Source organism: Schistocerca gregaria, chromosome 7, assembly GCF_023897955.1.
Source record: "Schistocerca gregaria isolate iqSchGreg1 chromosome 7, iqSchGreg1.2, whole genome shotgun sequence".
NCBI lineage: Eukaryota > Metazoa > Arthropoda > Insecta > Orthoptera > Acrididae > Schistocerca > Schistocerca gregaria.
In genome coordinates, this window is record NC_064926.1 from 252,756,509 (window position 1) to 252,782,993 (window position 26,485).

At 44.9% G+C, this 26,485-nt stretch overlaps 1 protein-coding gene across 1 annotated transcript in view; it reads left to right on the forward strand.

The window, feature by feature from the left end:
• LOC126281966 (myrosinase 1-like) overlaps positions 1-26,485 on the forward strand; it is a 286,428-nt gene that overhangs the window by 254,812 nt on the left and 5,131 nt on the right. The window contains exons 8-10 of the mRNA XM_049981342.1: positions 19,105-19,256; positions 23,138-23,275; positions 24,727-24,833. Coding sequence (XP_049837299.1) covers positions 19,105-19,256; positions 23,138-23,275; positions 24,727-24,833 — 397 coding nt within the window. The remainder of the gene's footprint in view (positions 1-19,104; positions 19,257-23,137; positions 23,276-24,726; positions 24,834-26,485) is intronic.

Below are 26,485 nucleotides of genomic sequence, written 5' to 3' on the forward strand. Positions count from 1 at the left end.
GTCTGTAAAGAATTCGTGTTAGTATTTTGCAGCTGTGGCTTATTAAACTGAATGTTCGGAAATTTTCACATCTGTCAACACCTGCTATCTTTGGGATTGGAATTATTATATTCTTCTTGAATTCTGAGGGTATTTCGCCTGTTTCATACATCTTGCTCACCAGATGATAGAGTTTTGTCATGACTGGCTCTCCCAAGGCCGTCAGTAGTTGCAGTGGAATGTTGTCTACTCCGGGGGCCTTGTTTCGACTCAGGTCTTTCAGTGCTCTGTCAAACTCTTCACGCAGTATCGTATCTCCCATTTCATCTTCATCTACATCCCCTTCCATTTCCATAATATTGTGCTCAAGTACGTCGCCCTTGTATAGACCCTCTATATACTCCTTCCACCTTTCTGCTTTCCCTTCTTTGCTTAGAACTGGGTTTCCATCTGAGCTCTTGATGTTCATGCAAGTGGTTCTCTTATCTCCAAAGGTCTCTTTAATTTACCTGTAGGCAGTATCTATCTTACCCCTAGTGAGATAAGCCTCTACATCCTTACATTTGTCCTCTAGCCATCCCTGCTTAGTCATTATGCACTTCCTGTCGATCTCATTTTTGAGACGTTTGTATTCCTTTTTGCCTGCTTCATTTACTGCATTTTTATATTTTCTCCTTTCATCAATAACGTTCAATATTTCATCTGTTACCTAAGGATTTCTACTTGCCCTCGTCTTTTTACCTACTTGATCCTCTGCTGCCTTCACTACTTCATCCCTCAAAGCTACCCATTCTTCTTCTACTGTATTTATTTCCCCCATTCCTGTCAATTGTTCCTTATGCTGTCCTTGAATCTCTGTACAATCTCTGGTTTAGTCAGTTTATCCAGGTCCCATCTCCTTAATTTCCCACATTTTTGCAGTTTCTTCGGTTTTAATCTACAGTTCTTAACCAATAGATTGTGGTCAGGGTATACATTTGCTCCTGGAAATATCTTACAATTTAAAACCTGGTTCCTAAATCTCTGTCTTACCATTATATAATCTATCTGTTACCTTTTAGTATCTCCAGGGTTCTTCCATGTATACAACCTTCTTTCATGATTCTTAAACCAAGTGTTAGCTATGATTAAGTTGTGTTCTGTGCAAAATTCTACCAGGCGGCTTCCTCTTTCATTTCTTAGCCCCAATCCATATTCACCTACTATGTTTCCTTCTCTCCCTTTTCCTACACTCGAATTCCAGTCACCCATGACTATTAAATTTTCGTCTCCCTTCTATCTCTGCATAATTTCTTTTATTTCATCATACATTTCTTCAATGTCTTCGTCATCTGCAGAGCTAGTTGGCATATAAACTTGTACTACTGTAGTAGGTGTGGGCTTCGTGTGTATCTTGGCCACAATAATGCGTTCACTATGCTGTTTGTAGTAGCTTACCCGCATTCCTATTTGCCTATTCATTGTTAAACCTACTCCTGCATTACTCCTATTTGATTTTGTGTTTGCCGGCCGCGGTGGTCTCGCGGTTCTAGGCGCGCATTCCGGAACCGTGCGACTGCTACGGTCGCAGGTTCGAATCCTGCCTCGGGCATGGATGTGTGTGATGTCCTTAGGTTAGTTAGGTTTACGTAGTTCTAAGTTCTAGGGGACTGATGACCACAGCAGCTGAGTCCCATAGTGCTCAGAGCCATTTGAACCATTTTTTTTTTTTTTTTTTTTTTTTTTTTTGATTTGTGTTTATAAACCTGTACACACCTGACCAGAAGTCTTGTTCCTCCTGCCACCGAACTTCACTAATTCCCACTATATCTAACTTTAACCTATCCATTTCCCTTTTTAAATTTTCTAACCTACCTGCCCGATTAAGGGATCTGACATTCCACGCTCCGATCCGTAGAACGCCAGTTTTCTTTCTCCTGATAACGACATCCTCTTGAGTAGTCCCCGCCCGGAGATCCGAATGGGGGACTATTTTACCTCCGGAATATTGTACCCAAGAGGACGCCATCATCATTTAATCATTCAGTACAGCTGCATGCCCTCGGGAAAAATTTCAGCTGTAGTTTCCCCTTGCTTTCAGCCGTTCGCAGTACCAGCACAGCAAGGCCGTTTTGGTTATTGTTACAAGGCCAGATCAGTCAATCATTCAGACTGTTGCCCTTCCAACTACTGAAAAGGCTGCTGCCCCTCTTCAGGAATCACACGTTTGTCTGGCCTCTCAACAGATACCCCTCCGTTGTGGTTGTACTTACGGTACGGCTATCTGTATCGCTGAGGCACGCAAGCCTCCCCACCAAAGGCAAGGTCCATGGTTAATGTGGGGAGGATTTAGTTAATAATAACTGGAAAACCTATACAGGGGACACATTGTGACAATTGCGGTCCGAAGGTCGCATGCTTCACTGCCGTCTTCCGATGTCTGGCTGTGCCCGTCTCTTCAACGGCGGCCTTCGCTGCCTTCACGTCAGGAGGTGACACTCTATCCACACCAGCAGTCTTACCTTTTTTATATATTTAATGTGAGGTAGTGGCTTGCACAATAAATTAGTAGCTCTCTGTTGTATTTCTCTAACAACAGATCGTATTAAAATGTAGTGTGCTCCACTTGCATCTTCTCTATTTAACATTATTCACTCGATCATTATAGCTGAATAATGTCAATCGTTTTCCTTTATATTTTCCTTATATCTTCTTTGTATCAGTGTTCTTGCTGTATATTTTAAACTATTGGGAGTCGATACTTAAAGTTCCAGTTTCAAAACGCCGTAGAAAGAGAACTACTGCTCAGAATGAGGTCAAATGTGAACAGCATGTTATTGACGCAATGGAATAAAGAAAACAACGAGAATTTGACTAATAGGTGGCTCTGTAACCGTAAGAATACGCTCGTCAAGTCGGCCGCTGTGGCCGAGCGGTTCTAGGCGCTTCAGTTCGAAACCGCGCTGCTGCTACAGTCGCAGGTTCGAATCCTGCCTCGGGCATGGATGTGTGTGATGTCCTTAGGTTAGTTAGGTTCAAGTAGTTCTAAGTTCTAGGGGACTGATGACCTAAGATGTTAAGTCCCATAGTGCTCAGAGCCATTTGAACCATTTCTGAACCGACCCCATTTACGTTGTGACGCTTACAGCGCCATACATTGGGAAAGTTTTCGTTAAATTTTTTTCTGCACTTTCTTACTTACACACAGCAGCTAGTCTTGCTGCAGCCATGAAGAGCTCACAGTCTAGGACACATGGCAAGGTACTCAATGTAACGATGTTGTATATGCATTTTATAACAATCGAATTAAGCATGGTATATTTTTTTTTCTATGTTATTCACAATTTTTATTTTAGTAATAATTTTCACTAGGTAACAAACTCGTTTCATTGTTCTAGTTCCTATAGATTTTGCTGGTTTATTCTCTTCAGGACAGACTGCACATGGGACGGGAATTCTTTAGTCCAGTTTCTACTAGTCTTCGACCAAAGGTATGAGATGACGCAGAATATTGTAGGGAGTTCATTACTTGTCGGATGATCTTGGCCTAGTGGTTAGCGTTGCTGCCTCTGCATCACAGGGTCCCGGGTTCGAGTCCTGGGTGGGTTGGGGATTATCTCTGCCTGGGGACTGGGTGTTTGTGTTGTCCTCATCATTTCATCCTCATCATCATCATCATCATTTGTGACAGTGGCGATATTGCATTGCGTAAAAATTGGACTGTGTCAAAGTTAGGAGTTTGTATGGGAGCTGATGACCGCGTAGTTGAGCCCCCAAAAACCAAATAGGAGGGTTGTCCAGAAAGTAAGGTCCGATCGCTCGCTAAATGGAAACCACAGTGAAAATCAGTGTGGCATTTGAATGGCACACAAACCTGGATGCACTGTGAGCAAGTAAAGGTGCCTAGAACAATTATGTCTCCCGCCAAGTAGTAGGGGCCTCTGAGAGGCTTCGCTTTAGTGAATGCAGCCCTTGTAACATAACTGCCATACACTTCCTTCTTCATGGCAATTCTCAGCCGCACTCAGCAGGGGCAGAGAAGACGCTCCTGCGGACGGCGACCGTAGTAGTCCCGCGGTTCTGGACTGCAGCGCCTAGAACAGCGCGGCCACCGCGTCCGGCACCATTTACACACCTTCCAGATACTTGTCTACGCAGTCGCCGCTCCAACACCATCGTCATAGGAGGCAGCCACCTGTTGTTTCTGATAATTCTCCACGCTGTCCTATAACGTCCAAGTGTTGTTTACATATCCCGCGTTTCATGTGAACAGAGATGATACTCAGGAAGCGCTAATTAGGGCTGTGTTGTGGGTGATCAAACACTTCCCATCGAAAAGGCTGCAGGGGCGTCTTCACTACCCCTGCAGAGTGCGAAGAAGGAAGTGTATGGCAGTTACGTTACATGGGCTGCGCGCTCAGTCCGGAACCGCGCGACTGCTACGGTCGGAGGTTCGAATCCTGCCTCGGGCATGGATGTGTGTGATGTCCTTAGGTTACTTAGGTTTAAGTAGTTCTAAGTTCTAGGGGACTGATGACCTCAGATGTTAAGTCCCATAGTGCTCAGAGCCATTTTTTGTACATGGGCTGCATTCACTAAGGCGAAGCCTCTCAGCGGCCCCTACTACTTGGCGGGAGACATCATTGTTCTAGGCACCTTGACTTGCTCACAGTGCGCTCACAACTGAAAAGAGCGTCTTGATGCGGTCGACGGTGATACTAGTGACACTACTCAACACATCTGTGCAAAGCTTCATCGGGTTTTCACTGTGGTGTCCATTTCGCGACCGACCGGAAATTACTTTCAGGACAACCCTTGTATCATCACCACCTCTGTCGATTACTTGTTCCAACATGACGCGCTCAAATGTAAAGGGTTTACGGTATCCTTTGTGCCCCCTTCCTTGTGGTTGACCAGAACGTTAACAACGACTCTGCCTGCCCTCACGTTCGTGTACAATGTAACATATGAATGCCACACAAACCTGGATGATGCACAATTCGACCTGCCAACCAAATGAAAACCGCCAATGAGGCCCTTTTCAGGCTCTGTGAGCAGCTTATTATCCTGTCTCATACGAATACAACTCTTTTTAAGGTCTTCACAGTGATCACTCAACATTTGGCGCTATTCACGCCCCTTATACACTCCTGGAAATGGAAAAAAGAACACATTGACACCGGTGTGTCAGACCCACCATACTTGCTCCGGACACTGCGAGAGGGCTGTACAAGCAATGATCACACGCACGGCACAGCGGACACACCAGGAACCGCGGTGTTGGCCGTCGAATGGCGCTAGCTGCGCAGCATTTGTGCACCGCCGCCGTCAGTGTCAGCCAGCTTGCCGTGGCATACGGAGCTCCATCGCAGTCTTTAACACTGGTAGCATGCCGCGACAGCGTGGATGTGAACCGTATGTGCAGTTGACGGACTTTGAGCGAGGGCGTATAGTGGGCATGCGGGAGGCCGGGTGGACGTACCGCCGAATTGCTCAACACGTGGAGCGTGAGGTCTCCACAGTACATCGATGTTGTCGCCATTGGTTGGCGGAAGATGCACGTGCCCGTCGACCTGGGACCGGACCTCAGAGACGCACGGATGCACGCCAAGACCGTAGGATCCTACGCGGTGCCGTAGGGGACCGCACCGCCACTTCCCAGCAAATTAGGGACACTGTTGCTCCTGGCGTATCGGCGAGGACCATTCGCAACCGTCTCCATGAAGCTGGGCTACGGTCCCGCACACCGTTAGGCCGTCTTCCGGTTACGCCCCAACATCGTGCAGCCCGCCTCCAGTGGTGTCGCGACAGGCGTGAATGGAGGGATGAATGGAGACGTGGCGTCTTCAGCGATGAGAGTCGCTTCTGCCTTGGTGCCAATGATGGCCGTATGCGTGTTTGGCGCCGTGCAGGTGAGCGCCACAATCAGGACTGCATACGACCGAGGCACACAGGGCCAACACCCGGGATCATGGTGTGGGGAGTGATCTCCTACACTGGCCGTACACCTCTGGTGATCGTCGAGGGGACACTGAATAGTGCACGGTTCATCCAAACCGTCATCGAACCCATCGTTCTACCATTCCTAGACCGGCAAGGGAACTTGCTGTTCCAACAGGACAATGCACGTCCGCATGTATCCCGTGCCATCCAACGTGCTCTAGAAGGTGTAAGTCAACTACCCTGGCCAGCAAGATCTCCGTATCTGTCCCCCATTGAGCATGTTTGAGACTGGATGAAGCGTCGTCTCACGCGGTCTGCACGTCCAGCACGAACGCTGGTCCAACTGAGACGCCAGGTGGAAATGGCATGGCAAGCCGTTCCACAGGACTACATCCAGCATCTCTACGATCGTCTCCATGGGAGAATAGCAGCCTGCATTGCTGCGAAAGGTGGATATACACTGTACTAGTGCCGACATTGTGCATGCTCTGTTGCCTGTGTCTATGTGCCTGTGGTTCTGTCAGTGTGATCATGTGATGAATCTGACCCCAGGAATGCGTCAATAAAGTTTTCCCTTCCTGGGACAATGTATTCACGGTGTTCTTATTTCAATTTCCAGGAGTGTATAAAATGCCAGGCATGGTGACAATGTTAAATACGAAACACGGTAATGTACTTTAGTCGCTGTGTAACCATCATAGAGAATTTCAACTATAACCATTTACACACCAGCTGATGTGTGTAAGTGTACGCAGTTATGACATCCGAGCATGTCTTCTGCGTGCTTCATATTTTTGTCAAGCTGTGTGTATTACAGTTACGAAACTGACACGTTCTTCCTCAAGTATGGGTAAGTACGGTCATGGGAGCCACGATGACTTTTAGTCCTTATGTGACATTATTTGGAATAGTCTTACTATTCATGTCTGGTTCAAAAAATGGGTCAAATGGCTTTGAGCACTATGGGACTTAACATCTGAGGTCATCAGTCCCCTAGAACTTAGAACTACTTAAACGCAACTAACCTAAGGATATCCTGCCCGAGGCAGGATTCGAACCTGCGATCGTAGCGGTCGCGCGGTTCCAGATTGTAGCGCCTAGAACCGCTCGGCCACTCCGGCCGGCCATGTCTGGTAGCAAGTGGTTTTCAACTGCTAACAAAATACAAGGAATACTTTGATGGCACTGTATTTTCAGCAGACAGTGAGGACCGGGACGAGGAGATAAAACGTTTCAGAGATCAGGTGGAGTTCTTTGACGATAATAGAGTGAATAAGAGTGACTGCAGACCATAAAATACATGGACATGTGTGACAATTGTTTCGAAAAGTCACGTTATAGTGTTACGGACATGTTTGAAGCTGTTACGAAAATAGAGCGCTTCATATACATTCAAACGTTTTGCACAACCAACTGAAGTGAAAAAAAAAACAGTGGGATATCTCCTAATGTCGTGTCGGACTGCCGGCCGGTGTGGCCGAGCGGTTCTAGGCGCTTCAGTCTGGAACCGCGCGACCGCTACGGTCGCAGATTCGAATCCTGCCTCGGGCTTGGCTGTGTGTGATGTCCTTAGGTTAGTTAGGTGTAAGTAGTTCTAAGTTCTAGGGGACTGATGACGTAAGCTGTCAAGTCCCATAGTGCTCAGAGCCATTTTTTTGTCGGACTTCCTTTCGCCCGGCGTAGTGCATCAACTTGCCGTGGCATAGACTCAACAAGTCGTTGGAAGTCCCCTCAGAAATACTGAGCCATGCTGGCTGTATAGTAGCCCACAATTGCGAAAGTTTTTCCATAAATGTTCAATGGGACTCATATCGGGCGATCTGGGTGGGTAAATCCTGCTTTTGAACTGTCCAGAACGTTCTTCAAAGAAATCGAGAACAACTGCGGCTCAGTGACATGCCACATTGTTATCCATAAAAGTTCCATCTTTGATTTGGAACATAAAGTCCATGAATGGCTGCAGATGTTCTCCGAGTGGTCGAACATAAGCATTTCCAGTGAAAGAACTGTTGATGGAACAGAGACCAGATCCACTTCAAGTAAAGACCTCCCACACCATTGTAGAGCCACCACCAGCTTGCACAGTGTTGACAACTTGCGTCCATGGCTCCATGGCTTCGTGGTGATTGCGTGACACTAAAACATTACCCTCATCTCCTACCAACAGAAATCCGGATTCACCTGTCAAGGCCATTGTTTTCCAGTCTAGCATCCAACGGATATGGTCGCGAGCCCAGGAGAGGCTGTACAACTGATATCGTACTGTTAGCCCATTAATGCCAAATTTCGACTCATTGTCCTTACGGATACGTCCATAGTGCGTCCCACAATGATTTCTGTGGCTGTTTCACGCAGTGTTACTTGTCTGTTAGCACTGACAACTCTACGCTAACGCCGCTGCTTTCGGTCGTTAAGTGAAGGCCGTTGGCCACTGCGTTGTCCGTGGTGTGAGGTACTGCCTGAAATGTGGTATTCTCTGCACACGCTTGGCAGTGTGGATCTCTGAACCTTGAATTTCCTAACGAACTCCGTACACGAATAGTTTATTCAGGCGGTCTTCCGATTAGTAGGAATGTTAGGTGTGTATCTGGACGAGACATTATTGTCCACATTTCAGAATGTGAGAAAGCATCGAAGCTCGTGGACAAAGTAGCCTATATTGCAGCGTGTTTAGTGACAATTGAAGCTTGTTAAAATTTATCATGATACCATTCTTATCTCTATAGACCCTTTGTATTCAATGTGTGGACGATTAAACTTCCACATTCTTTGAAGGATGCAGAGCAAGTTCTTAAAATCGTGTTTGGTGCCTACCGGACAACATCCGCAAAAAGTAATGCAGATAACTGTTAAATTACTCCAGTGAGTAAATAATGTATCTCTGGTGAATAGTAACGAGTCTATTTCACTACCATTGCAGGAAGACAATGTATAGTACCCTGTCAGACGTTAGGGAAATGAATTACCAAATTTCTTCGAAGGAGATGATGCACATGCTTACCAGACACGGGCCTTACCCTATTTATCTGTAGAGGTTTAACGTAAATAGCAACGACAAATGCATTTGAGAAGGAACTTGAACACCTGGACACGTCATGATAGAGTGACTCGATTAAAGGTTCAGATTTGATGGAGATACAATTCAAGGTTTCGTAGATAGTATGACAATAGGCACGATAGAGAAGCATATGATATTCTGAATAAGCTGTCAGATACATATTCCAGGAGACAGCTACGTGATTAATCTTCAGTGTCATCGTTAACTTCTGGAAGTACTGCGTCACTAAAAATCTACCATCAGGGGAGATAAAGCTAAGGAATAATGATTGATTTCAGCAGTTGGCACGGAGGACGATGATCCTTCTACGCTGATCAGCCAGAACATTATGTGGAGGTGGTATGTCCACCTTTGATGCAGATAACAGCGGCCAAACGTCACAGCATGGAAGCAATGAGGCAGCAATGAGTTGGTACGACATCTGCACGCACAAGTTACCTAATTCCCGTAAATGCTGCGGAGGGGGCGATGAGCTCTGACGCCACGTTCAGTTACATCTCAGAAGTGTTTCATTGGGTTAAGATCTTGCGAGTTGGGAGGACAGCACATCAATTGGATCTCGCCACTGTGTTCCTTGAACAACTCTAGCACTCTCCTGGCCTTGTGACACTGCGCGTTGTCTTGCTGAAAAACGCGACTGTCATCGCCATGAAGAGGCGTGCGTGGTCTGCAGCCAGCGTCCAATGGACCTGTGGATGCCAGCGTGAATGTTCCCCAGAGCATCGGCAGCTTGTCTCCGTCCATCAGTACAGGTGTCAAGGAGCTGTTCCCCTGGAAGACGACGGATTCGCGCCCTCACATTGGCATGATGAAGAAGATATCGGGATTCATCAGATCATGCAACACTGGGCCAACGGTCAGTGCCGATGGTCTCGCGCCTATTTCAGTCGTAGCTGCTGATTTCGTGGTATTAAAATTGGTACCAGCAGTTCCATCCACTCTGTTCATATACACTTGTACCCTGGCCGCATTAAAGCCTGATGTTAGTTCCGCCACAGTTCGCCACCTGTTTTGTTTTACCAGTCTGCCCATCCTACGACGTCCGAGTTCCGTAATGAGGGATGGCCGCCTAGCCGCATGACGTCTGGACGTGGTTTCACATTGGTTTCGCCATGTCTTGAAGACACTCGCCACACCACTCCTCGAACACTCGATATGTTGCACAATTTCCAAAAGTGCTCCTGCCGATCCTCTTGTCCATCAGAATCTGCCCTCGGTCAAACTCAGATTGATCGCGCGCCTTCTCCATTATACAGACGGGCAGCACGCTCGCTGTTAGTGCAAGCACCATGCGTGTGTCTGACTAGTAGTCAGTCCTCGCCATGTGACGCTACTGTCCCCTGGAGGGTTTATGTTGACAGTTGGTTGGTGGACATAATGTTCTGGGTCATCAGTGTGTGTACCTTCAGTCATGTCTACTATGTTCCTGGCGAGAACCAAAATTTTCTGCTTGGTGAGTACTCCAGTAGAGGAATGGAAAGCAGCCCTTAAGTAGGGGTTGCAGTGCTGGACAACGGCGGGGACCGAGGGTACATCCGGTGGGTGACACCTTGCATACCACAAACATGAGGACCATTGCGAACATCCTCCAGTATGAATAACTCCACGTGCTCAGTGTCAGACGCCACGTGCCTGGAGTGCTGCAGCTTCCGGATACCCAATGACGGACTGCGACTGGTGGATCGCCCTACTTTACGTGCTGATAAAGCATCAGCCTCACATATGATTTTATCTCATTACCTTTTTTACCTCTACTCCATTATTGGTAACTCATTTAAATTATGTCTAATGTGTGTTTCTAGTTAGATCATTTAATCAGATAGTGTCTTATCAGCCTCATGACCTTGCTGTATTTCTTCTTTATCTAGATAACTTTCTTTCAGTGCTTTTATTTCTTTTTAAATAGTTAAGTGTGATGTTAGGGTTTTGAGCTATGTGTATAGTTATTTATAAAAAAAGGAAAGAGTTTTATCTAAGCTCTGTAGATCTTCACAATAATAATTCTGATTTCTGTGAAACACGCCATGCAGTAGCTTCTGTGGTGCAGGTCACATGCAGACACAGCCACTAATAAACAAATAAAAAACCACTAAAGATAAGTTTCGCGAGAAGTGAAATATTGTTTCGATGTTATTAATGTTTCATCTACATTTATTGAGCATATCAATTTACAAGACGTGTTTCCCCGTCGTAAGACACATTCATAGTCATTAAAATAGTATTATACACCAGCTGAAACGCCCGCTAGACCGGCTGGGCAGAACAGGTAATTAGGATTGTGGAAAGGGTCAAATAAGGTTGGCGTCAGTTCGCCTTAAAATTTATTGTAATTTAATAACACATTTACAACCAAAGTGGCACATAGCCAAACCTTTACCAAATGCAACTCTTTCACGGCTGAAGGCCTCCAAACAAGAAATCTTAAAAATCAACAAGATAAAATTCAATTAAAGTATCAAATAAAATAACTAAAATAAACATGTATCACAGCTAGGTGGAAAGCCTCAAACCAAAGTAGGCAGAAGAAAGATATGCAAGGTGCAATACAAATGGCTAAAGGCCACAGTTAAGTTTCAAAATTTTAAAATATATTGATCCCTAGGAACCCAAGCACGGTTCAGCCGCGGAACGACCGACACATCGACTTGATTGCCATCAATCAGTACATGAGAACTCAAACACCAAAGGTTACAAACGTGATAATCCACAATGAAGTATGTATTAGCTGTCAAAATTACACGTCATGTTGAACAATGGCAGCAGGTTAGGAAAGGGCGCGGCCTGAAATTACGTTAGTGGCCAGAGCAGGTAACCGGAACACTAACGGCCACAAGGCAGAAGATTCCGCTGGTGCACTCGAATTGTAGTCAACCAAAATAGTTAATTGCACCGAATGGCTGCTAAATTGCAGCAATAGAAACACTTGGTGTTACTCACAGGAAAACCTCCCAACAGCAAACCACCGAAACGACCCACGACAACATGAATCGACGTGACTTGGGTAGTTGAAAGGACTACTCAACTGTGACGTCCCTTGTCGGTGAACCAAGAAGCTCGTAGCCATCGGACAGCTGCACACACACTCCGACACCTACGCAGGGACCGGCAGCGGACCCAGGCGACTGCACCCCGCGGAGATAACTTCCCTGGTCCGCAGCAACCGACCGACTGCCTGCTCGTCCGTCCGCGACTGCTGCTCCCTCGCGACTGCACCGCTGGTCCGTCTCCAAGTCACTTCCAGACACAAGACGGCGGAAATACTGGCTCGGACACAACCATGCAGGGAAACACGCCCACTGGCTTAGCGACATCCCTGCAGCAGGAAAGGGCCCACCCAAGTTCCACAAGATAGTAACTGAAGGGGCCCGGAAGCGCTCAGGGAACCATTTACACGTCGCCAGTTGTGACGACCGACCTATCAAGGCCAGTACGCCGACTACATTTAAAATAATCGTTAGTGGAACTAACGCCAACTACACACACACAACCTGACAAACACTTGCAAGAAGACCTGAAGGATACAACAGGAACTAAGCATGCACGAAGTCAAATCGGAGTCGATACACACACGCAGCCGACTCATGCACGATCGGCGAGCCAAAACGGTAGGACGACCGACCGACGATCCACGAAGACCGTGGAATGGCCCGGCTCAAGTGATGCGTGGCGGCAAGGGTCGGGCGAGCCATGTCGACGCAGACCTCACTGCTGCTCCAACCCGACTTCACTAGTGTCGCATTGCAACTCCCCGACTGGCAGGTCCGGATTACGCTCCAGACCCGTTCCAACTGACTGGGAGACCCGAACTGGCTTACGACAGACAACGACGGGGAAGTTAGAGCAGTCGAGCAAAGATACTACGACCGAGGGAGGTGGTGCAGTGGTTAGCATACTGGGCTCGCATTCGGGAGGACGACGGTTCAATCCCGCCTCCGGCCATCCTGATTTAGGTTTTCCGTGATATCCCTAAATCTTTTCAGGCAAATGTCGGGATGGTTCCTTTGAAAGGGCACGGCCGATTTCCTTCCCAATCCTTCCCTAACCCGAGCTTGCGCTCCGTCTCTAATGACCTCGTTGTCGACGGGACGTTAAACACTAACCACCACCACAACCAAATATACTACGAGAGGGGATAAATCGATACGCGCTGCTAGTGCCGGTCACGGTCAGGCAAAGAAGCAACTCAATGACAGTAGTATTTTAAATTAACGTAGTGAGGTGGAAGTACGTTAAAAACAGAGTTTAAAATACATGATGGCGGGCACACGAGCCACGCACGGCTCGCCAGCTACCTAAAAATCTGAAAAGGGTATGTATCCACAATTCATCTTTATGACGGATTGAACTCTGCCGGGAACACTTTCTACATAGTGCTTCAATATCTTTGGAGGGATAGCGGTCCAGTCTTCCTGAAGAGCCGAACCCAGAAAAGATAACGATGTAGGACGTTGGGGTCTGGAGCGAAAACGACCTTCTAACTCATCTCAAGGGGATTCTACAGGGTTCGGGTCGGGGCTCTGGGCAGGAAGGTTATTGTTCACAAACTGTGGCCTCACAGATGCTACTTTATGAGAGGGTTCATTGTCGTATTGATACAGTCATCGTCTCCGGACTGTTCCTCTGTTGTACTCAGCACACAGTGCTGTAAAATATGCTCATGAACTTCGACGTTTAACATTTTCTCAAGTGGAATGATGGAACCACACTTTGTCCGTGAAAAGCACCCCCGTACATTAACATTACCTCCTCTGTACTTCACTCTTGGTAATACAAACGATGACAGGTGAGGCTCTGCAGGAATTCGCCAAACCCAAGCACTTTGATTGGATTGCCACAGCGTACGAATATAGCGTGATTAATCACTGCTGGCCGGGGTGGCCGAGCGGTTCTGGGCGCTACAGTCTGGAACCGCGCAACCGCTACGGCCGCAGGTTCGAATCCTGCCTCGGGCATGGATGTGTGCGATGTGTTGTGGTTGGCAGGAGAGCCAATACCGTATTGCTAAAGGAGGCTGAAATGCACGCATTTTAGCTCACGCAGGCTGGCGTGAGGTCTGGAACAAGACAAGGGAATTTGAATTGAGAAAAACGGACGTAGCTGGTGGAATACTTAACTTTAATCCATTAATGGCGAACGCCGCTCTTGACGGTACATGATTTACAATATCAACAGAAACTGATCATGGCGCCTTGCTAGGTCGTAGCAAATAACGTAGCTGAAGGGTATGCTAACTATCGTCTCGGCAAATGAGAGCGTAGAAGTCAGTGAACCATCGCTAGCAAAGTCGGCTGTACAACTGGGGCGAGTGCTAGGAAGTCTCTCTAGATCTGCGGTGTGGCGGTGCTCGGTCTGCAATCACTGATAGTGGCGACACGAGGGTCCGACGTATACTACCGGACCGCGGCCGATTTAAAGGCTACCACCTAGCAAGTGTGGTGTCTGGCGGTGACACCACATGATGTCCTTAGGTTAGTTAGGTTTAAGTAGTTCTAAGTTCTAGGGGACTGATGACCTCAGAAGTTAAGTCACATAGTGCTCAGAGCCATTTGAACCATTTGATTAATCGCTCCAAATCACTCACTTCCAGTCATCCACTGCCCAGTGACATCCCTGTTTACACCAACTGAAGCATCGCTTATCACTGACTACAGAAAAGAGTGGCTCAGGAGGAGCTGCTCCACCATTGTAGCCCGTCCCTAGGCACAGTCACTGTGCTATCTGGACTGTACGCAGGACTTCGGCTCCCACGAGTGATTCTTGTCGCTTATTTCATGCGATTTTTTAAATAAACATCCACCACAATGCTCGACGGTCTTTGCTCGTCCGTAAATGAGTTCTGTGAGGTCTCGGTTTAGGTGTGATTGTTTTTTCGCATTTCCACCTGACAATCACGTCAGCAACCGTCGGCCTGGGCAGCTTTAAATGGTTCATGTGACCCTGGTGTATTTGTTACTCACGTCACATCCAGTGACTAGTTCACATTCAAGGTGACTATCTGTCCTCACCAACCCATTCTTCTGTTACTGCTTCTGTAGTCAGAACGCAATACTCCCCTCCTCTCACATTAGCGGTTCCGCCTCTCTTGACATCCAATGGTCACAGAATGAGATTTTCACTTTGCAGCGGAGTGTGCACTGATGTGAAACTTCCTGGCAGATTAAAACTATGTGCCGGACCGAGACTCGAACCCGGGACCTTTGATTTTCGCGGGCAAGTGCTCTACTATCTGAGCTACCCAAGCACAGGTCCCGAGTTCGAGTCTCGGTCCGGCACACACATTTAATCTGCCAGGAAGTTCCATCCAATGGTCAGTTTACATAATTAAATCGGAATCTATTTGAAATCACTAATAAAAATACTTCCGCGATATTTGAAGCAGCTAAAGAAGTCTTTTTGGAGGAGAGACGCCTGTTCCTCATGATTAACGAATATTTTACCTCTGCAGGCCCGCTGCACCTGCGTGCCCACGCCCGGCGCTACAGAAGATGCCCCGTGTTCCCCTGGCGGTTCCCGCCTTCCATGATTTTGGTATTAGCTTGTTATTGCCAGCTGCTGCATAAAGAGCCCTCTACAATTTCGCAAAGGTTATCTGTGCAAAGACTTGTGTGTGCAAACACAGGTACGTTTGAAAGTTGGTGGTACTGTTAAGGTTACTGTAACTGTAACCAGACTGCCTATTACGAAAGGGATGGGAACTTGCCTTCAGTTCCATTAAGTAGTCGTCACTTCCCCAACAATTCGGATTTCAGGATATCGGGGATCTTAAAGTGAAATGATGAGGCCTTCTGGCGTTTCTGTAACACTCCCCCCCCCCCCCCCCCCCCCCCGCACCTTTCCCACATAACATTTTTATTCTACGTCTACTACCTATCAGTCAGGCAAGAACATTCAATAAAAGGAAGGTAGGGAGAAATACCGTGCACCGAGTTGTACGGCAGATGGTTTCACAACGTCTGAACGCGTCTGTTAGCGGTGACTGTGTGTGATGGAGTACCGTATGTACTGCCGGAAATAACATATTGTGCGTGGCGCGTAGCAGTATATTATTGTTAGTTGATTTTTGTTATTCGAACACTGCTGTGCTCCTCCAGCCATACTGTCAACATTAGTTGCACTGACAGAACGTTAATAATAATTTCATAAAGTAAACTAAAGTAAAAACGTAAATGAGAGAACATTTTAGCTTAGTTGGTGAAAGACACTGAATAAGCAGGAGCCAGACTTTACAGTACCTCACTAAGAATCTTTTACTACGTACTCTGTATATATTGAGTACCCCCAGTCAGCCCTATCTTGTACGGGTCCCACACATTGGAGCAGTATTCTAGGATGGGTCGCATGAGTGATTTGTAAGCAATCTCTTTTGTAGACTGATTGCACTTCCCCAGTACTCTACTAGTAAACGGAAGTCTACCACCTGCTTTACCCATAACTGAACCTATGTGATCATTCCATTTCATATCCCTATGAAGTGTTACTCCCAGGAATTTATATGAGCAGGCCAATTCCAACAGTCACTCATTTATATTGTAGTCATAGGATACTATGTTTCTGTTTTGTTTTGTGAAGTGCGCACTTGTGCAGTTGCCCTTTCTTATAATAACTGATGAGAGAAATGAGACTGCGTCACCTCAGTGACTGATAGTGTTTTTCAATGTCACACGAACGAAACAATAAGTGGAATGGGATGCCGATAATTATTCGTATCAATTAACAGTGACTCAGAAAAAGTTTGTGTGTACCAACTCACTTAGAAGTTTTATATCAGTGCTTTGGTGAACGGTCGTGTGAAGTTTTGAACATCTTGTAATACTGTAAATCAGTAGATACGATCAGTAGATACGAATCTAAAATTAGAGAGATTTCAGAGAGCACGGACGCTTTCCGGCAGTCGTTCTTCTCGCGAACCATACGCGACTGGAACAGGAAAGGGAGGTAATGACAGTGGCACGTAAAGTTCCCCCCGCCACACAACGTTGGGTGGCTTGCGGAGTATAAATGTAGATGTAGATTGTGTCTTGTTGCGGTGCCCTGAACTTAGTTAGCTTCCTCGGAATTTGCTTTAATACATGAACATAATCAGGCTCTTACTTACTGGTAAACGGCAATGAATAAAAATCAAGTGGCATCGTATGTTTTGATAATTCCGTACCAGTGGATTTTCTCCTACAGTGCCACTTCAGTTTAGCACAGTTCGTTGTTTGCATGTTGAATCCTGCGCCTGCATGGAGAAGAAGCCGATCGACACGAGATCTACGAGACAGCTGTAAGAGAAGCGTGGTAGTCAAACCAAAGTCATGTTAGGAAAGTGATAAGACGTACCGTTGTCGACTGTAGGATTGATTGAACTTGTGGTTTATGCAAGATAGGGAAACAGAGAGCTAGTTGAGCAATATAATACACTACTGGCCATTAAAATTGTTACACCACGAAGATGACGTGCTACAGACGCGAAATTTAACTGACAAGAAGAAGATGCTGTGATATTCAAATGATTAGCTATTCAGAGCATTCACACAAGATTGGCGCCGGTGGTAACAGCTAAACGTGTAGACATGAGGAAAGTTTCCAACCGATTTCTCATACACAAACAGCAGTTGACCGTTGTTGCCTGGTGAAACGTTGTTGTGATGCCTCGTGTAAGGAGGAGAAATGCGTACCATCACGTTTCCGACCTTGATAAAGGTCTGATTGTAGCCTATCGCGATTTCGGTTTATCGTATCTCGACAGTGCTGGTCGCGTTGATCGAGATCCAATGACTGTTAGCAGAATATGGAATCGATATGTTCAGGAGGGTAATACGGAACGCCGTGCTGGCTCCCAACGGCCTCGTATGACTAGCAGTCGAGATGACAGGCAGCTTATCCGCATGGCTGTAACGGATCGTGCAGCTACGTCCCGATCCCTGAGTCAACAGATGGGGACGTTTGCAAGACAACAACCATCTGCACGAACAGTTCGACGACGTTTGCAGCAGCACGGGCTATCAGCTCGGAGACCATGGCTGCGGTTACCCTTGACGCTGCATCACAGACAGGAGCGCCTGCGATGGTGTACTCAACGACGAACCTGGATGCATGAATGGCAAAACGTCTTTTTTCAGATGAATCCAGGTTCTGTTTACAGCATCGTGATGGTCACACCCGTGTCTGGCGACATCGCGGTGAACGCACATTGGAAGCGTGTATTCGTCATCGCCATACTGGCTTATCACCCGGGGTGATGGTATGGGGTGCCATTGGTTACACGTCTCGGTCGCCTCTAGTTCGCATTGACCGTACTTTGAACAGTGGACGTTACATTTCAGATGTGTTACGACCCGTGGCTCTACCCTTCATTCGATCCCTGCGAAACCCTACATTTCAGCAGGACAAAGCACGACCGCATGTTGCAGGTCCTGTACGGGCCTTTCTTGATACAGAAAATGATCGACTGCTCTGGCCAGCACATTCTCCAGATCTCCCACCAATTGAAAACGTCTGTTCAATGATGGCCGAGCAACTGGCTCGTCACAATACGCCAGTCACTACTCTTGATGAACTGTGGTATCGTGTTGAAGCTGCATTGACAGCTGTACCTGTACACGCCATGCAAGCTCTATTTGACTCAATGCACAGGTCTATGAACGCCGTTGTTACGGCCAGAGGTAGTTGTTCTGGGTACCGATTTCTCAGGATCAATGCACCCAAATTGCGTGAAAATGTAATCACATGTCAGTTCTATCATAATATATTTGTCCAATGAATACCCGTTTATCATCTGCATTTCTTATTGGTGTAGCAATTTTAATGGCCAGTAGTGTAATAATCCACCTTCACTATTCTTCTATTTTTTTAAACGTTACAACCTGTCGTCAAGTTTGTGGCCGATGCAGCTCAAACAGTTTAAGTAAATAGAAGAAACGAAATATTCATTACCAGCCGTTAGCTCTTTATTTAGAGATACTCAGCTGATAAACCTCTATGAGCAGATGGATAGACAGAGAGAGAGAGAGAGAGAGAGAGAGAGAGAGAGAGAGAGAGAGAGAGAGAGAGAGCTCCACACACAATCTCGTTACCCCTCGTAAGAGAGTGACAGGCGATAGCTCCACACACAATCTCGTTACCCCTCGTAAGAGAGTGACAGGCGATGTTTTCGTTCGCAGGTTCGGCAGACTACTTCTCGCTGAACCACTACACGACAAACCTGGCAGAGGACGGGGAGAAGGCTGACGAGTACCCTTCTCACGAGTGGGACACTGGTGTCGTCACCTCGTTCGACTCCAGCTGGCCCAACTCCTCCTACAACATCATGAAGGTGGTTATCTCTGCACTACATATCATCTCTTTATATCGTACCTAGCTCGTAATGGAAGGATACAAAACGTAAATCAATTTATTTCCCTTTTTGAACAGCTTTTCTAATTCTTTTTCCTTCTGGCTATCATCCGATTTCTTTAGTAGAAGGAAATTTACCATTTATCCTCTTAACTGAACAATTTCCCACGCATTACGACATTACTTCAGTGTAGGAGTTTTCAAATAAACTGTTTAGTAATTGCCAGACTAAGTGTCTCGTTTGAACCACGAAGACGTCGGATATCATGTGTAGGGGATGTATCATAAGTAACATAATTAATGGTGTAAAGCCATACAGTTGAAAGTATGGGATACTAGATGCAAAAGTGTCTCAGTCAAAATAGCTCTGCAAACGAACCGGCTGCGAGATAATTTGCGACTTTCTGTTTATTAGCCACTGCTAACTTGATTCAGTGTAAATGTGATCCCAGTTAGATAAAATTTTCGTCATTCCATTATACAGCTGACGGTGATACATATTCGCAGCTGCGAATACATTTAATGTATTTCATAACGGCATGCGTAAGCGAAAGACCACTGCCTCCTACTTCTCAACAACACAGGCACTTATAAGAATACCTCCACTAACAGTTAATCAATTCAAAAATTATCACGTCGCGCACTCAAAGTATGATCTTTTTATTGCGCAACTAAAAGGTCTTTAATGTGGCAGGTATTGCTACATCAATTGATTACAGTCACTGAAGAAAATTAATAATAATATCACTTATCTTGTACTTGCAATCCAACGGCGATTTCGCTCTGGCTTTGGCTCGTAATTGAAAAGTGGTTAGACACTGGACTCGCATTTCGGGAGGACGACGGCTCAATCCCGCGTCCGGCCATCCTGATTTAAGTTTTCCGTGATTTCCCTAAATCACTCCAGGCAAATAGCGGGATGGTTCCTCTGAAAGGGCACGGCCGACTTCCTTCCCCATCCTTCCCTAATCCGATGAGACCTATGACCACGGCGTCTGGTCTCCTTCCCCAAACAACCAACCAACCATCGTAATTGAAAAGTGGTTAGACACTGGACTCGCATTTCGGGAGGACGACGGCTCAATCCCGCGTCCGGCCATCCTGATTTAAGTTTTCCGTGATTTCCCTAAATCACTCCAGGCAAATACCGGGAAGGTTCCTCTGAAAGGGCACGGCCGACTTCCTTCCCCATCCTTCCCTAATCCGATGAGACCGATGACCACGCTGTCTGGTCTCCTTCCCCAAGCAACCAACCAACCATCGTAATTGAAATTGTTGTCTAGGTAGCATGACTATGCTGTGGGTGCGAAAGGCTCTCGGATGTTAATTACGCCGACTTGAAGAACTTACGAAGACAATATTTCAGGATTAATTTGATGATTTATGTTTTTCATTGCATTGTGCTTCATACTTTTTTCAAACAATGGTCACTTGAAAATAATTCTTGACACTCAGTATTCGCAAAAAATTCACATTTATTAAACTTTGTTTTACTTTCGCATGTTCAAAACATTACTTCATCATACAATTTCGCAGCCGTTACTGTTCTTAATAAAACTCACAACATTTTTCATTGTCGATAATTCAGACTCTTCATTTCATTTCCAACGAAAAGTCAAGACTATTCATATTCAACACAAAAACTTGACTGTAGGCTTCCGCGCCAAAAGTCACAGGCCAGCATCAAAGATCACAATTAGTACAAAGATATTCTCACTAGATATTATATCGATTTCAACATCTCAAAATATCGACGTACATACATACAAAAATGAAACCAAATTTGAATAGAGTGAAAAATATGAGACATTACGTAGAAAAACATTAATTAATCTACGGTATCGAAAAATAGGGTTGGCGGGTGGTAATGGTTTCGCAAATAAGGAAACATTACACTCTGCACTACCGTAATTATCCACCGACATCTAGCAAGCGACTTTCATTAAAATGTCTTCCCTGTAAAGAAATATACATACTGAAAGCATGAATGCAGGTTGTAGGCAAGTGGCTGGCGACAGATAGAAGTTTGGATTTGGTCGTGAGTCGTGCTCGGATAGCCTAAGGCGACCGCTTGCGATAAGCGGGAAACGCAGGTTCGGAACCTGGTGCCGCACAATTTTCATTGTCATCATTCCATCATACAGCTGATGGCTGTCCGTAGTCTTAACTGCGAATACAGTTCATGTACTGCAATGTCGCATCCATTCTGTAAACAACTCCACGTCTAGAGAAGGTAAACAAAGATCACACGACGGACCAGGTTGCGGTATTCATGTAGAGTGACGTCGGTATGCCTGGTAACGAGGAAGCCGCAACTGTTCCGTAAACAGTTCGTTCGCGGATCTGCGCTTACTCAGACATGTTTTGCTTCTAGTATCATATACTTTCGACTGTATGGGTTTACGCTATTACTTATGATGCACCTTGTATTTGTGAAATCTCTTCTTGTGGGGTTCTACATGTGCCTGCACTGACAGGACTGCTATTGCAGTTGCGAACATAGATTTGTAAATTGCAATCCAACGACATACAGACAATCGTGCGACAATTGTACAGTGGTGTACGAAATTATAGAAAAAGGATATGAAAGTTGAAAAATTTTAAGATACAGCAAACATTCATGACAGGTTTTGTGTTCTGGAGGAATAATTACTATTGTTTGTAATGACATCCACAGAAAGTTGAGATAAAAAGTTAAGCAGCCAAAATATACATTACCCACATTTCTTGGTGTGGCGGCTTCCCGCAGCCAGTGTATAAATATTTGCTTAATAACATCAAATACCTTTTCCTTGTTGCAATATAATATTTATTTACGTTTCAGTTGTCTTTTGCCTTTAATATAACAGACTTCTTCAGTGGATTTTGGCAGATCAGACGAGTAACCAAAAATTCACTGGGGATGTCTTTACTATGTCAGGTTAAACGCCCTGAAACGAAAATAAGTATAGTATTGCAGCAACAAGAAAATGGGGTTTGAATCTATAAGCCGAATATTAACACTATCCATTTATTGTCTAACCAGTTTCCAGCCAGATCGAATCTTTGACTAATTTAATTTTGAGCTTATACAGTCATAATGAAATGCTGTAAATAAAATGGAATAACACAAAATGAGAAAAAGGAGGACAATCTGTAACATTGTCGTATAAATGAAGCGGCTGACGCCCAACTGAGGTTTGTGTGTCAGTTTATATCGTAAGGGTACTGGTTGTCTTATCGGTTTTTGACTTTATTTCCAGTATCTGACGCTGGCTGTGCGACGGAACATGTCATGCATTAGCAATTGGACTAGTTATTGTTGCAGCATAGAGAGAAATTACAGTAAATACTTCAAATATAAATAGTGAATGACAAATGAAATTTATTTCTTGTGTTAAAAAACTAGTGAACTATCACTACGAAGACAGCTATATATGTGTGAAGAGCCTGAAATTTCCATACTGAAGAACAAATACTTCTAATAATACAGCAAAACTCAGTACAGAAATATGGCTGCGCCATCGAGGAATGGATCAAAAATCATATACAAAATAAAATAATGTCAGTAGTAAATTTGTATCTAGTATGAATGTCACTCTTATTCTTTGATTGTAATATAGTGATCGTCAGCCTGGAAATACTTTTACTTGTAATTAACGTTGCACTTCATCTTCAGGGACCGTTATGCTTTTCACGTAGAGAAATATTTAAAATCCTTATTATCACATCGCCTTGATAATCCATTAAGGCACTTTCTAACAAACTGCCTCGATCACCACCTTCTAAAAAACTGCTTTGAGTCTTACGAATATGACGACGAGTGCTTCAGTCACTTACTTTCACTTTAGAACACCACATGACCCTTGTCTTGCACTCTAGGTTGTGCCCTGGGGCTTTCGCGGCCTTCTGAAGTGGATCGCCAACGAGTACGATACTAAGATGGGAATATTCATTACCGAGAACGGATTTGCAGACACAGGAGAAATCAACGATACGGGTCGTCAAAATTATTACACGGTAAGAATATTCAGTAGTTAGCTTCAATGATAGTTGTATTTTAATTATGTTCAAAGTATTTTCAGGAACACATATGTGTTAGAAACCCAGTGACGGATTTTCAATTGGTAAGACTACATTTACAGGTAAGATTATGGCGCATGAATGTTCCTCAGAACATTGATCCTGGTTGAGGTGTTAATAGAAATTCTGGATTTATTACTTGAAACCTATACAACTGTTTTATTCTCACAAAAACTGACAAACACAGCTTTTAGAATGGGCAAAAATTTATTTTAGTTTCCACTAAAAGCCCGCGGGAAACTATATATTGAATGAAAACAGTAATACAGCATCAGTAATAACAATAATCTCCGACGGCTAGGGTTCCAAGTTGAATGACGACAATAATACAGAAAAAGAAAGCACGCGACTCTATCAAATTTCTTCTCAGATTTTTCTTTAAAATCAAAGGCCTGAGTAAAGTAAGCTATATAATGATGGGGAATCGTCAATGAGCTCGGTGTAATCTTAAGACAATGAGAGCTATACCTCGAATCGTGTGGTGTGGCCGAAGCTCCATGATAAGTGACGGCTGTGATGTCACAGCTACTAAACAAAACGGAACAGAATTAAAAATACGTGTGTGTTGATGGTGGCTAGTGAAATGCACAGATAGACGTGAATGTAAATGTGTAGCAAATTCTTTACACATCCGAGCTCTAGATTTCTACCGATACGACGTTAATTTACCAATGTCACGTAGGAGCAATGTGTGCCAATGTCTGCTGCTTTCATAAAGAATGAAGAATTGTTTGTGTTACAGGATTTGTTTCGTAACTGATAAGCCATTTTATTTTAATAACATGTATTGAGGTAGAACGAATGTGTATTAGTTGTTCTTTAAATGTTGTAGTAGTGCTCCGAATATCACACACAATCGTAAACTCTTGAGAAATTTGTACTTAAACTTATCCATGGTGTAAGAAACCGACTGAGATCGCTGACTGTAGTACAAATTTATGACATAAATTTTACTTTTCTATTCACTTTCTACTAATAGTTATTAGCACGACGCGTTTCGGAAGCACGCTTCACTATCAGGTGCAGTATAGTTACGTATCGATAAATTTGAAATCTGATGACGAATTTTTCCTAGGTGTGCCAATGATGTCATGTAGCGAAATTAAACCATTTTTGAAGAAAAATAAATTACCAGCAAAAATTGTTGAATTTCAGTACAGTGCGATTACTCACTGGCACACTCAGCAAATAATCCTCATCACTCCTCAAATTTATGTGCGTGTAACGTTAATGTACCTGCCGAGATGTGTCCCGCTAATAAATATTATTAAAAAGTGAATTAAGCAGTAAAACGTACTTTATGAATTGGTAGTAAATTTCGTAATATGAGCCATTGTATACAATTCGCAGACTACAAGAATAATTATAACATGCTTTACCTTTTACAGTCGTATTTGAGGGAGATGCTGAACGCCATGTATCTCGATGGTGTCAACGTCATTGGTTACACAGCGTGGAGTCTTCTAGACAACTACGAGTGGATGAGAGGATACACGTGCGTATTGAAACCTATCCACTAATGGAACATATTTCTGTAGGTAGGGTAAAAGAATGGACCCACTGCCAAATAACTCTAACTTTGGTTTGGTGCAGAATCCTTGAAAATATTCTCAGTTCGAATATAATAAACTTTCTTGCGATTGAGAACCTTATGTCCACAAATCAGCGTGGTTTTGGAAAGCATCCGTTGTGCGAAACTCAGCTTGCTCTTTGGTCACATGATATACTGCAACTATGGATGAAGGGCATCAGGCAGATGCCATAATTTTAGATTTCCGGATGACGTTTGACACGGTGCACCATCGCAGGCTGCTAACGAAGGTACAAGCAAGTGGAATAAGTCCACAGATATGTGAGTAGCTCGAAGACTTCGTAAGTAATAGAACCCAGTATGTTGACCTCGAAGGCAACTTTTCATCAGACTCAGGGGTAACGTCAGGAGTGCCCCAGGGAAGTGTGATAGGACCGCTGTTGTTCTCTCTTTACATAAACGATTTGGCGGCCAGGGTGGGCAGCGATGTGCGGTTCTTTACTGTTGATGCTGTGGCGTACGGTAAGGCGTCGAAGTTGAGTGACTGTGGGAAGATACAAGGAAATTTAGACAAAACTTCTGCTTGGTATGATGAATAGCAGCTAGCTCTAAATGTGGAAAAATGTAACGTAATGCGGATGAGTAGGAAGACCAAACCTGTAAAATTCGGATGCAATATTACTTGTGTTCTGCCTGACACAGTCAAGTCGTTTAAATATCTAGCGATATGAAATGGATCGAGCATGTGAGATCTGCGGTGGATTTCTGTGTACTGAGAGAATTTTAGGAAAGAGTGGTTTAGGTGTAAAAGAGACGGCGTAAAGGACGCTGGGGCGACCTATTGTTGGGTACTGCTCGAGTGTTTGGGAATCGGACCAGGTCGGATTGAAGGAAGACATCGAAGCAATTCACAGGCGGGCTGCTAGATTTACAGAGACGCTTCGGGAACTCAAAATGGGAATCCCTGAAGGGAAGGCGACGTTCTTTTCGAGAAATATTGAGAGAATTTAGAGAAACGACATTTGAAGCTGACTACCTAACGATCCTTCTCCCGCCAACATGCGTGGCGCGTAAGGACCACGAAGATGAGATACGAGAAATTAGGGATCATATGGAGGCGATAGACAGTAGTTTTTCTATCACTGTATTTGCGAGTGGAACTGAAACGACCAGCAGTGGTACAGTGCACCCTCCACCATCCACTGTACCGTGGCTTGCTCAGTATCTCTGTGGATGTAGATTTTGTTTTTGCATTAACGGAACGACGGCAGGCAGGCTACAGTTCAGTAACTCATCGCCATCGATGCAACGGGGAACAGGGTAATACTCGCAGATCAGTAGGAGAGCCCAGGGGAAAAGACAGAGTGATGTATGTGATCCAGTCGATTGTTTTGATTGGCGCAGTGGGATCGGTCGACATGGAGACGTGACATAATAGCGGAAAGCAGCCGTCGTGTTTGGACATGCCCACGACTACACGATGAATGAAGTGCACTAGGTGCAGAGAGCAGCAACTGACCCTTAACATAGACAAATGTAATGTATTGCGAATACATAGAAAGAAGGATCCTTTATTGTATGATTTATGATAACGGAACAAACACTGATAGCAGTCA